General features: G+C 38.3%; 1 protein-coding gene across 4 annotated transcripts in view; it reads right to left on the bottom strand.

The window, feature by feature from the left end:
- Positions 1-12,506, bottom strand: part of myo6b (myosin VIb) — a 31,144-nt gene extending 18,638 nt beyond the window's left edge. For 2 of the 4 annotated variants that reach the window (XM_026307149.2, XM_026307130.2), the window contains exons 1-14: positions 12,235-12,506; positions 9,276-9,422; positions 7,318-7,387; positions 7,152-7,225; positions 6,593-6,722; positions 6,056-6,161; positions 5,722-5,777; positions 5,532-5,629; positions 5,196-5,360; positions 4,371-4,451; positions 2,588-2,768; positions 2,268-2,412; positions 846-1,003; positions 384-475 (exon numbers count right to left, since the gene is read on the bottom strand). In XM_026307149.2, the coding sequence (XP_026162934.1) occupies positions 384-475; positions 846-1,003; positions 2,268-2,412; positions 2,588-2,768; positions 4,371-4,451; positions 5,196-5,360; positions 5,532-5,629; positions 5,722-5,777; positions 6,056-6,161; positions 6,593-6,722; positions 7,152-7,225; positions 7,318-7,387; positions 9,276-9,392 (1,473 nt within the window). In that variant the 5' untranslated portion in view covers positions 9,393-9,422; positions 12,235-12,506. Of the gene's footprint in view, positions 1-383; positions 476-845; positions 1,004-2,267; positions 2,413-2,587; positions 2,769-3,620; positions 3,630-4,370; positions 4,452-5,195; positions 5,361-5,531; positions 5,630-5,721; positions 5,778-6,055; positions 6,162-6,592; positions 6,723-7,151; positions 7,226-7,317; positions 7,388-9,275; positions 9,423-12,234 lie in introns of all 4 variants that reach the window. The other 2 variants (XM_026307120.2, XM_026307139.2) reach the window with 2 other exon arrangements.

The following is a 12,506-nucleotide window of genomic DNA, read 5'->3' on the forward strand; positions in this document are numbered from 1 at the left end:
TGTTATATGATCTTTGGTTAAGAACATCATCCACCTCAGAAACAAACAAAAAACATCAAACCAACAACACACAATTCAGATAGTAGGGGAAACCAACCAGAATTGTGGCACATTAATTGGGGACCTTGGAAGAGAATAACGCTAAAAGATCACAGGAGAGAAACGGGCCTCATCATGTCTCAAGAGATATTAGCATTCGAACGAGAGAGCACACTTGAGAGATGGAGGAAAAATCTACAGAGGAACAACAGAGGAGCCAACCACCTCTTAGTTTGTAAAAGAGTCAACTAGTTTGTCTTGTGAGTGACATGACCTGGCAGATTTCCTGGGATAAAAGAATTAAACCACATTGAACCACATGAAAGCACACGCGGCTCACCCACCTCTTTCAGAATGCGCTCGTTGAAGAACTGCTGCAGTTTCTCGTTGCAGTAATTGATGCAGAACTGCTCAAAGCTGTTATGCTCAAAATACTCTAAGGAAAAAAAAAACAGTAGAAGCAGAAAAAATATATTTCAATTAACTCTCAAAATGAGAAATTTTGCAAAGCTTGTATTAATTATGACTGTGAAGGAAATTATTTCTAAAGTAAGAGCCCTGGTAACAAGTGTGCGTACTACTTATTACCAGTTATTATTATTGGATACTTATATTAAGAATCATACTGCATAGACAAATGTCTCTTCAGTTTACTGGATTTAAACTAAACCTATTAAAAAAATATGCCAGTACACATCAACAGAGTGCAAGTATATCTAGGAGGTTGTAGTTTCAGCTAAAGTCTACATACTGATTTAAGTTTGAGTAAAATGTCCACATTTTATCAATCAACCGTATTTGATTACCAAACCCGGCAATGTCCAGCACCCCAATGAAGTTCGAGGAAGTCTTGAAAGGGAAACACTGGTTTACTCGTTTGACCACGTGATCGAAGAGGCGGCTGTACACTGCCTTAGCCAGGGCGTCGCGGGCATTGTTTGCTTGTTCCACCTTTAGAGGCACCCTGGGAAGATACACAAAGTAGAGCAGTGAGAAACAGTCCGAAACTGGGACAAGTCTCTCATTAAACCCCCTTTTTTATTTTTTTTAAATCAACCCAATTTTCAAGTGGCAGAAAAAGTGTAGCAGTGTTGGTGTGACACTTTTTGCTGCGCTGTTCTCGAGAAATCTACACTCAAACTAGGCGATCATTTTAAAATTTGTCTTTCTGAGCCAAAGAGAAAATAAAAAAATCTTGAATTCTTCAAGGTGTTCGGATGGTGCTTTAACATCTTTTATATTAAAATATTTAGAGAGGTTAACTGTATGGACAAAGTGCAGATCCAAAGTGGTTCAGAGTTCAGTTCAGTTGTCCCAGCTGGGAAGAAGGTGAATTTAAAAATAGACCTGCTTTCTGCTATGAAAGATCTTTTCCCTTTTCTTTCTTTTGGTATTCCATCCACCTAGACCCCATTAGGAAGTGAAAAAATCCTCATCCATTACAAACAGCCATACTGCACCTATCATGAGTAGGCTAGCTGCTCTTTGTTTCACTAGTCAAAACACACAAAACCTTACAGTTATATCTTAGTGACAGGTGTTTTCATCATTTGCAATGTTTGATATGCGCACTAGTTAGACAGTCATCCCTAATTCCACCACCACTTACCCTCAACCTCACGGGTAAAGGGAGGGGGGATCTGTGAGCTTCATGACAAAGCCAGACCCTTTATACTCCACCTGCTCCCTGGACACTGGGCCTTACTGTACTGCAGCTATGCTTGCCTGCCTCTTCAGATATAGGCTGCATTATTAATGTGGAGAAAACACTTCCAAGCCAGGCTATCATCTGGCCCTCCTTAAATATTTATCTACCAAACCAGGCCCCATCACTCAAACACCACATCACAACCAAGAAGCATTGCCAGTTCTGCATCTTATTCTCCTCTGAACATGTTATCTTTAACCCGAAAGAAATCGGCACACAATCTGAGTGCAGTGGTGTGTTTCTTGGCAGTGGTCTGCAAGGAGGAATATCATCATCTTGCAGAATTATGAAATTGCAAGATACTACTGATAATATAAAATATATATGCACAGATTAAATTTCAATTGATTAATCTCTAAGGATTATTATTAGGTTTACCTGTTTTCAGGCTTTCTGACAGTTAACAATGAAAGTGGTTTGTTGTAAAAATTAACAGGATAGTTTTTTTCTCAACAAAAACATTTTCATAATCAGTTGTAAAGAGTGACTGATCAATAAAGCGTAGTGATGTTGTTCTTACTTAATAACTGTTCCTTTGGCGCCCCCTGCTGTAGTGAGCATGACTCTAGTTGTTAGGCTGATTCGCAGATCGTCCTGGTCCAGGCCCAACAGATCAGCACAGTACTCTAGGGACTGGCCAGACTGATTCTTTAGGACACAACCACCTGAAACAGAAAATAAGACAAACAATCCTAAAAAAGCGTCCAACTACAACTTGTTGTTCTTACAATCTAATAAATCACAAAAAGTTCAAGAAAGGCAGTATCATAATGTGGCACCAAAAGCAGAGTAATTGCCAGAAGGTCTTCTCAGGGTCTCAGGTTACAGTATCTGTCTAACCTGAGGAGCTCCCTGTTTCTTCAAAGTCAATGTTGCCCAAATGCAGAACACCAGCAACCACCCTGAACAGGTCCTGCTTCTCAGTGTCATCCAGACCAATCTTCTTCATGGCCACACACATCCTGTTGAAGTCGCCGTGGTCATCAAGAAGAGGGTCCTTCAGGGTACCCACCTTTAGATGCTGCAAAAGACACAAGAGCATTAGAAACTGAACAAACATCACAGAGAAACGTGACGGCATTTAAATTCACTTTGATCCATGATTTACTCAAATGAAGTGCTGTTCATAAATGTTCCATTCACTTTCAATATTGAGTAAATCTGATTGACCCAACATCCCACACCTAACTTAAAAGCCAAATGTTTGATATAAATGTTTAATAATCCAGAAATACTTTACAGCAAAGTGTTAAAAAGCCTCCACCAGCAACACACAGCAAACACACCATCCAATAACAAAAGATCAAATCCATCTAATATTGTTTAATATCTCAGGAATGATGAAAGGAGAAATATCAGTCATGCAATGAGAAAATGTCACTAGAACAGGACACACAGTGATAATAAACCAGGGCTGCACAATTAAAACTGAATATCCTGTACTCTTGATTATACTGCTATATATGAGACTATTCACAGTTATTATCTTGGTGGGAATAAGGTAGTTTAATTGCTTAGTTTTCATCTTCATCATCACTCTACTGTGAAAACAGCAAGCTTTCAAAATAAAATGCAGATTTTCAACAAATACTGAATGTGACTATGTGCAATATACAATAATTGTGCAGCCCTGTGATGTGCAGTATTACTTAAAAAAAAAAAGCCAAATAAGAGGACATCCTTTGTATTTTTCTAAGCACCACTCAGCCCCATCACATCCAAGCCTGGCAGGCACACGCAGACAAAGAGGAAACATGCACTCTTAGTTTGAATTTCCTGTTTGCACTACAAACAGCAGCATATAAAACCTGAGAGGAAAGATACAGGATAGAAAACAGGGAGCACAAAGCCCTGATAAGAAAAGAAACATCACCTTATTGTCCTGTATATAACAAAGACATGTTGCAAGACAGACAGATGTACAGTGACTTAATTAGAAACATATTAATAACACACAGTGTACTTACAACCACAAAGTTCACAGTCCTTCCATAATTAAGTTACTACACTTCGTCTGCATGTTAATTACAGACATTTTCGCATTTAATATAGGACTGGCCTTTTAAATCATTAAAATAGTCTAAAACAGAAAAAAACTTTAGCTTGTTCTTAGGACGCAATATATCAAAGGTTAAAATACTAAATACATGATGTTATTATATTATATCAATACAGCAGTTAAAGGCTCGACTGGTGGGATTTATTTTAATGTACCAGCCTAAATAAATCAACCATAAGTAAACACATTAACAAAGAACCACTTTCACCTGACTTTCCTGAAATGTTGATTAGCATATAAAAGAAAATATTCTATCTTAGAAAGTAAAGTGAAGATGTATAATTAGTCCCATGCCACACTTATTCTTCTCACCATTTCAGGATATTAATTAGATGTCTCCTACAGGCTTTGTAGTGTTACTGTTTTCATTTCTTACATAATTCATCACGCAACCTGAACTAATTTCTTGGGATAAAATATTCATATTGACTGGTTGCTGCATATCATGCAACCATGTCATCACACAGCAGGCAAATATAATACAAATACACAAGTGAAATTTACATTAAAACGCTAAGTATATTGCAATCCAATGTGAATAAACCAAACAGAACACAACTTTACCTCAGGACTCTTGCGGTTTTGCATTATTTGTTTATCGGAGTCCTTGCTGGCAAAGTATCTGGTGCATCCTCGATTCAGGTACTGCAACAGAGAAAGATGATCTTAGAAAATATTTAGACATAATTAGCATTTTGAGTGATAAAATTCAGTCACAGTATAAGATCATTTCACTCATGGTGGCAAACCTACTGGGGATATTTGTATTGATTTTCATCATCTAAAAGATTTACTCTGTTGTCTTCAAGTATTGCTCCACAGCTGACTAGCAGTGAATTGCACAAAGTAATTACCTCTGTTGATGTGAGCGTCACCTCAGGGACCTGGTATAATGACGCTATGATAAACACCTAAAGAAACTGCTCAAGCTGCTTATTGTTCCGTTAAGAGTTGTTTTGCTGAGCATGTAGAAGAAAATAACACCAGGATAAATACCTTTATGCTCTCTGACTTTGCCCCTGCCGGGAGGATAATTGCATTCAGAAGGGACAGAATTCAGTTGTGAAACGTTTTGTTACTGACAGGATTTTTATTTCACTTCAAGAGACCTTTTTATTTGTGTCAAGGCATCACTACAATAATCTCATGTGACATCTAGTGGTTTCCAACAGAACTGCTTCCCATGCTAAATCCAAGATAGACTATTTAATTGCAAAACGAAGAGATTTCAAAAATAATCATTTATGCTCTTTTATAAAAACTGGACAGTTCATTAATAAATTTCATTTTGTAATGGCACAATTTAATACACACAATTTTGTGTATTAAACACAATTTTGTCTTGGGTCACAATACGGGATCCTATGTGTTCTTAACAAGCCTGCTAACCCTGAAGCTGTCTGGTGAGTCCAGGTGCAGTTTTTTCTTGATGTCCTCAGATGCCCCGGCACACAGCCTATAGAAGATGTGGTAGTTTCTCTCATCGTTGCTTTGCATACATATCCTTGACTTTTCTAACAAGTAATGGGAGACAAATCCACCCACAACCGCATTCTGGTAACACAAAAAAATAATAGAAATATAATAATAATAATACATAGAGATAATAATATTAAAGAATGGAAGGATAATAAAAAGGACCTTTAAAAGCAGATATAAAAAATGATGGTCCAAATATAGCAAATTATACAACAAGCTACACTTTAATCAGTGTTCATCCATTACCTTGTCATTGAAGTGGATTTCCACAAACTTGCCAAAGCGACTGCTGTTATTATTCCGGACTGTCTTTGCATTTCCAAAGGCCTCAAGAAGGGGATTTGCTGAGTTATGAAATGTGACAAACAGATTAAGCATCATGATTTTCCCGAAGCAGCACATAGAATATTAAGTCTTTAGTTTGATAATACGTTACCTTCTACAATTCTCTCATCAATATCTTGACCACTTCCATATGTTGTGGTCAAATATCTACAGGGCATGGATGAAAGACAGTATCAACAATGCTTATGTACAGTAAATTACTGGAATACAGAAACACACTCAGTGAAACCCAGTTAAAAAATGTAAATATGACTATAGCAGTTTTAATTTTACAGCTACTTGACATATAGCTACAGTAGCAACAATAATGTCCTTATAAAAACTCAGATTTACACCATTGCTAGTATCTTGCTACAGGGAAGAGGACTGAGTGAAAGGAAGGTAAGGAAGGAATGCAGAATTATTTATGTTTCATGAGTTCATACCTGAGAACAAACTTGGTGTTTTCTGTCTTTCCAGCACCAGATTCACCAGAGACTATGATGGATTGGCTCATCTTTAGTACCTTCATGTCCCTGTAGGCCTTGTCAGCTACAAAGGAAAAGTACCACTGCATTGTATTAATTTTACTATTGTATTTTTTGTCACATCTACATGACTTGCTAGTATTTACCAGTATTTTACTTGTATTTGTGGCCTAGTTTTGTATTTGGGTGCTTTTCTCATATTTGCAGTGTTTTTTGTAAATGCTGGGTCTGTGTCTTCAAATTGGTAAAGATGTTTTCTTAATTTGCTTGTGTTTTGTCTATTTGCATGTGTTTTCTTAAGCTGCAGTGCACTGAGTTCTCAAGGCCAATGTGAATAAAGGTTAAAGAAGGATAACGCCAGAACCCTTAAGATTGTAACGTTATAATCAGTCTTAAAAAAGTAAGGTATCTCTCTTTTGACTTATCCTGTAATTTTAATTTAACTTGCTGCTAGATACTTTGACAATGTGGGAGTGAGAAGGTGTGAGCTCTCACCTATAGCATAAACATGCGGTGGCAGCGTGCCCAGTGACTTCCCCTGGTACGACTTGATGGCTTCAAGACCATACAGTTTTGGGATGTCATAGTAAGGATTCACAGCTATCAAAATATTGGCCACATAAGTCTGTAAAAGATATTAATACAAGGATGCTTCAGGTCACCGCGTTTCAAGAAAGTTAGAAATAAAATACATGATGTTATTCAACACTGAGAGACAACAGTGGCAAAAAAGAACATAGTAAAGGCTGCTGAGACACATCTTGTTTCCCTGTACTGCTTTCCCATTTACCAGGTGTCCCTCATTTCCTAAGTGAGTGGGTTTGTCAGTGTGACTTTGTGCCCCTTTTCTAGCTTTTTCTCCCTATTTGCCACCTGGTACTTTCCCCTCAGGGAAACAAGGACAGGTATCCTCTCTCCATCTGTCCTCCAACCTTTCTCCTTATGAGGCATCTGTGTAGTAACTGCTTTAAGCCATTGTAAGAGGACAGACATTAAGGATTTATACTTGAGCTAATGCAGACAAGTATAGAAAAAGATATATACATATACATACATAAATGTGGTCTTTATTGTACCGCACTTTGACATTGTTGAGAAGGGTAGCTTCATTCAAGTACATAAGAGAACCTGGATACAGAGGAGAAAAACAAAATTATTAAAATTACAGTTTTTAAAAACAGACAAAAACTTGTTAGTTTAAATAATTCCAGCAGACTTACAGTTGTCATCTACATGTTTGTTGACATCATCCTCTGCTGGGAAGACTTGGCTCATTGGAGCAAGAAAGGTCTGTTAATGTGAACAGTTTTCTGTATTAACGTTAATGATACTGGTGTAGCAAGCAGTCAAAGTCTTTTAGCTCTGTACAAGATTATTCATTGTTTACTTATTATTCATTGAAAAGCTTATGACACAAAACAAATTTTATTAGCATCCTAAAAGTGGAAGACATATAAAACATCATAAGAAGCTAAGCGAGCATGCATAAACATGAATCATTCATAATGCTTAAACATCACTGTAATGATGTTTGGTGTGACATGTTCCCTGCTAAATTAGTTACTGATATTCTGGCACTATTGTTTAAGAGTCTGAGTTAATGGAAATAAACTCAATGGAACAAGCCGGCTGTGAGAGAAACAAGGGGAAACATGGCAGGGTAATGAATAATTTGGTGAGAGAGCAACAGTACCTGAACACCTGAGTGAGTAAGTGAGTGCATGTTTGTGGTATACAAAAGATGATGCCGGTGCTCTGTGCTGATCTTGTAGGAACAAAACAAGTCACTGTATTAAAAACAACTAAATTCCACCCCCATTTATTAAACAGGCCCAGGGATTTTACTGATGGTGCCACCTACCCTTTTAACAAGGCAATCACACGGTAACTTGATTAATGTAGAACAATGCCTGTGTTTGGCTGTTCCCTACAGTGTATCTGAATATAATAAACACTATTTTTCTTCATTTACATGTTCATTACACATCGCCTATACTAGTATCACCATCTAGTTGTGTGAGTGGGACCCAGGCTGAGCCATGATGCATGGTTTATTACCTCAAACAGCCTGTAAGCATAAACAGAATCTGCTTTGTGTGTCTGCTACATTAACTTGGCTTAGTCTGGACAGTCCCATCAACAATAACCACCATGTGAGATTTGTCCAACCAATAAAACTGACAAAGAAGAAGAGGCAGCCAGGCTGAGGGCCATGTACACAGCAGAGGCCCTAATGAGCTCAGCACCGCAGTAAAAAAGACTCAATGGGCCTTTCATTCTCCCACTGAATGGGACAGAGTTTATGCCTTGCAAAAGATAAACAGGCATTAACAAATGATGATCATTAAAAGTTCACAGCTACTCCAAATAAGATTCACTTCAAATTTGACCAATAGTGGTCTTTTTAAAATATATATAAATGTACATTTGTAGATTGACTTAACATGTTTAAAAGAAACAAGAACATTATTTACAATGTTCAAACTGAACACAGTAACTGTAACTTTTACCAGAGAAAACAGAAAGCTGTCAAACATAATAAAATATCATTCTCATAGTGAGCATTTTGACTGGTCAAACACAGTCATGTAATGTTATTACATGTAGATGCACTTGTGTTTTTGCTACTATAACAGTTAGGGAGGTATAGGAAGAGCACTTCAGACTAAACAAATATAGAGCCAGTACAGTACAAGCCTGTAAACATCAGAGTCCTACTTGCTGGGGACATGTGATGGCTCAGGTGTAACAGGTGGCCTTTACCTCCTAATGAGCAGCTCTCTCTCTAGGCAACAGTATCAGCACCCCTGCTGCTGCTGTCTTTATTTATTCATGGCTCTGTGCATGTGGTCTCTCATATTTCTCCCATTTTACACATTGTTGTGCTAAAGGCTTTTTAAGTAAAACCCCACTTACAGATATCAACAAAAGTACATCAAATGTAAGATTTAATTCCTTACACACTACTTTGTACTTCATGACCTTAAGGCAAACGACACGTTTATAGGACCTAGACAATGAATGTGCAGTTCTCACATTCTCACATTCACATGCAGAATCACAAGAAATTGAAACAAGCCCCTCACCCATTTCTTAGTTGGACTTATGTTAACTGATCAAATGTTATGCTGGAGTTCGTGTTCAGTATCTGCCTGTGTGTTTGTGTGTGATGACCCACCTTGCCCTTCTGGTTCAGTGGATCTATGGTGAGCGTGTCAGCTCCTATGTCAATGATCACACCGAGCTGGAACCCGTCAGTGGGGTGGGGTGCCCATACTGGCTTCCCATCCTCCATGGCTTACCGTGAGTCAGCACAGCTGTGCAACTGGGAAAAGCAAAGGGCCAAAAAGAGGAAGGAGGCAAAATTAGTGAAGTCAAGCACATATTGGGAATTAAAATAGATGTTTAAAGTACAGTAGACAATTTGTGAGTTTTTTAAGTACTCAAAACAAACTGAATCGGTTGTGACCCAAGACCTGTATGTGTAATTATATTACAGCTGAGAAACAAAAGCTGATGTCAGTCTTGCTAATTTCAAGACTAAGAGAACTTTAAACTCTTACAAGTGTACTTTTTAATTTTTCATCTTTATTTGTAAGCCCCTTCAAAATGAAACAGCCTTTGCTAAACTATACAGTGAATGAACGCCTGGGGAGCAGATAAGACTACTAGAACATTACAGTAGGTGAAATCCCACAAAACAAAGATCAGAATGAATTCATGATCAAACTGATCTAGTACTTTGTGCTTTCGCTACTATAACAATTAGCTATGGGGAAAAAAAACTTCAAACAAAACAAATGTAGATGCAGCTGCTACAGTACAAGTCTGTAAACATCATGAACAGCATAAACCTAAGGGAGCATTTCCAATTGAAACAAACCAATTTGATGCATTTTAGGTCTGGACTATGCTGAGCTAAAGCAAGTAAACCTGAGAGTATGCTATCAAACTATGAAATTCTGGGGTGTATTCTGTGTTCTGGTTGGTTAAACAAGAAATAATATTTAGATTAGTATAGTGGTTATTCTATATTGATTGAAATACAGTAAATCACAGCTAGCCTGACCCTTGTGTTGACAATCTCAAAGTGAAAGCTGGGGTTTTACCTGATTATTAAAAATCATACAACCGCAGTGTTGTAAAGCAAAACTGCCTGTGTTATGCTTGTGTTATCTTCAGTTATTTTCAGAGATTAAGGTCAATGTCAGAGAAGCGACTGTGGGTGGCAGAACCAGTTGATGTTGCCTTCAACAAGAACTCAAACTTTATCAGGTATGTCTACTCAGCATTACAATAAATACAATGTCAGTAAAGACTATAGCACTTATTGCACTTTGCATCAACTGTTTTTTTTCCTCCCCAAAAAGAAGATAGTTCCTTGCATCCTTACAAATCATAAAGTGGGACTGACTAACTACTGGCTCATTGTCAAGCACATGCCATCCCTGGTCAATGTGCTTACGTCTGGCAAGCACCACAGTAATGTGGGCTTCTCTTCCAATGTGGGTTTCCTTCCAGTTACTCATTTGAAATATTTTAGAACACAAGCTGCAGATGGTGAACCCGTTAAAATGAGAATCTATAGAACAATTTATTTATGATATTAATAATGAAAACCAGGGCTGCTGAACTGTTTCAATGAACTGTCTGAACACTGACACAGCTGATATAAATCTGATTGTACTGTACAACGATTATTCTACTAGGATCGACTACAATGAAAGACAGGATCTACAGTATTTCAGAAATTGCTTGTTACTTGTTAGCATCTAAAAATGTGTATCGGCCGTGATTTGATTATCAAACACTAAAGCTGTAGGTTTACACAGTATAGTTCCCTATTCAGACCACGCTCAAACATACCTATACTGCAGGAAAAAAAATGCACCAGAATGCGGGAGGATAAGATTAAATTCCCAGCCTATTATCTTCAACCTTCAAGCGTGAGATCAAGGCTGGTGGGGTTTTCAAAACTATCTGTGTTAGAAACGTCAGTCTAAGTTTAATTGCATTACACCACACCCACAGGAAAGTCAGCACAATTCTACGAGCACACCAAAAACCAACACACATCGTGCTGTAAGAGAACATCTCCATAAAAAGGAGATTCTTAATTACTGATCATAAACCAAGAACAACATTGTCTAATGTTCTGCAAACATAGCTCCATACAGGAAATGTGTCTTCATAATATAGAGCACTGTCCCCATATTATTTTCAAAGCTCACCTACAAACATTCTGGTATATCGCTTAGGGTGAGTGCCTTCACCCTCAGAGTCCAACACACAAAGCATAAGTATCTGACTGCTCGCAGCCAAACTGAGACCAATCCCTCATGAGTAACTTTGACTCTACAGCCTTAAATCCTCTTAGTATGTGACCCTAATCCATACAGAGAGGTGAGACACTTCAGTCTAAAAGTCAGTGGTCAGGCGGACAATGCAAATCAGAAATGCCACATGTACCACTGAAACACACAGACGTACAGTACAGGGAGGAGGAAACAAATATACATGCAGAAATGACTGGAGGCTGGGTCAGAGTTAAAGCAGGACACACAAACACGCCTCTTGTTTCCTGCCTCTTGTTTCCTGTTCTCTGCCAGGCAGAAGGGACATGGAAAATGCATTGGAGATCGACTACAGAGCAACAGGATGAAGAGTACGTGGAGGTCACACTTTCCGAGGTCTGTCTTGGGGAAACGTGCAGAAACATATATCTTAGGTGTAACGGGTGTGCACGCTTTTCTAAGAAATAGCAACAAGTCAGAGATGATAAAATGAAACATACAGAAGAGAGGAGGCAGTTATATGAAAACTTGTAAATAATTCAATGTACAAAATAACCCAAATGTAACCATTTTGGGACCAACATGGGACATAGTGAAACTATAATATAATGCATAAACTATAATGTATAACTGGAAACTATAGGATATTATCTAAGACAATTTCACAATTTAGTGAATTCAGTCATATGACCACCCTGAAAAACTGACTGACTGACTGACTACTGTAAGAGACTGGCAGCAAACACTATACCAATAAGTAATTAGCATGAACAGAAGATTATAGCTAATGCACTATATTAGGTAATAAGAGGTAAAAGTTAGATAGAAGCAGGGGGCACTTACTACTTGTTTCCTTAAATGAACCTATTTTCAGAGCGACGGTGATGAGTTGTAAGAGTTTTAGGTCCCTCATACGGATGCGGGGCTGTGCAGTCCAGTTTTCTCCGTGTTGTCGTTCCCGGACCGGACGGAGCAGCAGCAGGACCAGCGGGGTGTCTGGATGACCGGCTGCGCTCGCGCTCCAGTAAGCACGGCTGACGTCACTCTGACTGAACTACTGAAGGTGCGTTGAAGTGCTGCTCGTAAGATCCTGTGTCAGACAGTTGCTGCTGGCT

The sequence above is a fragment of the Mastacembelus armatus genome, chromosome 22 (assembly GCF_900324485.2).
Source record: "Mastacembelus armatus chromosome 22, fMasArm1.2, whole genome shotgun sequence".
Lineage (NCBI taxonomy): Eukaryota > Metazoa > Chordata > Actinopteri > Synbranchiformes > Mastacembelidae > Mastacembelus > Mastacembelus armatus.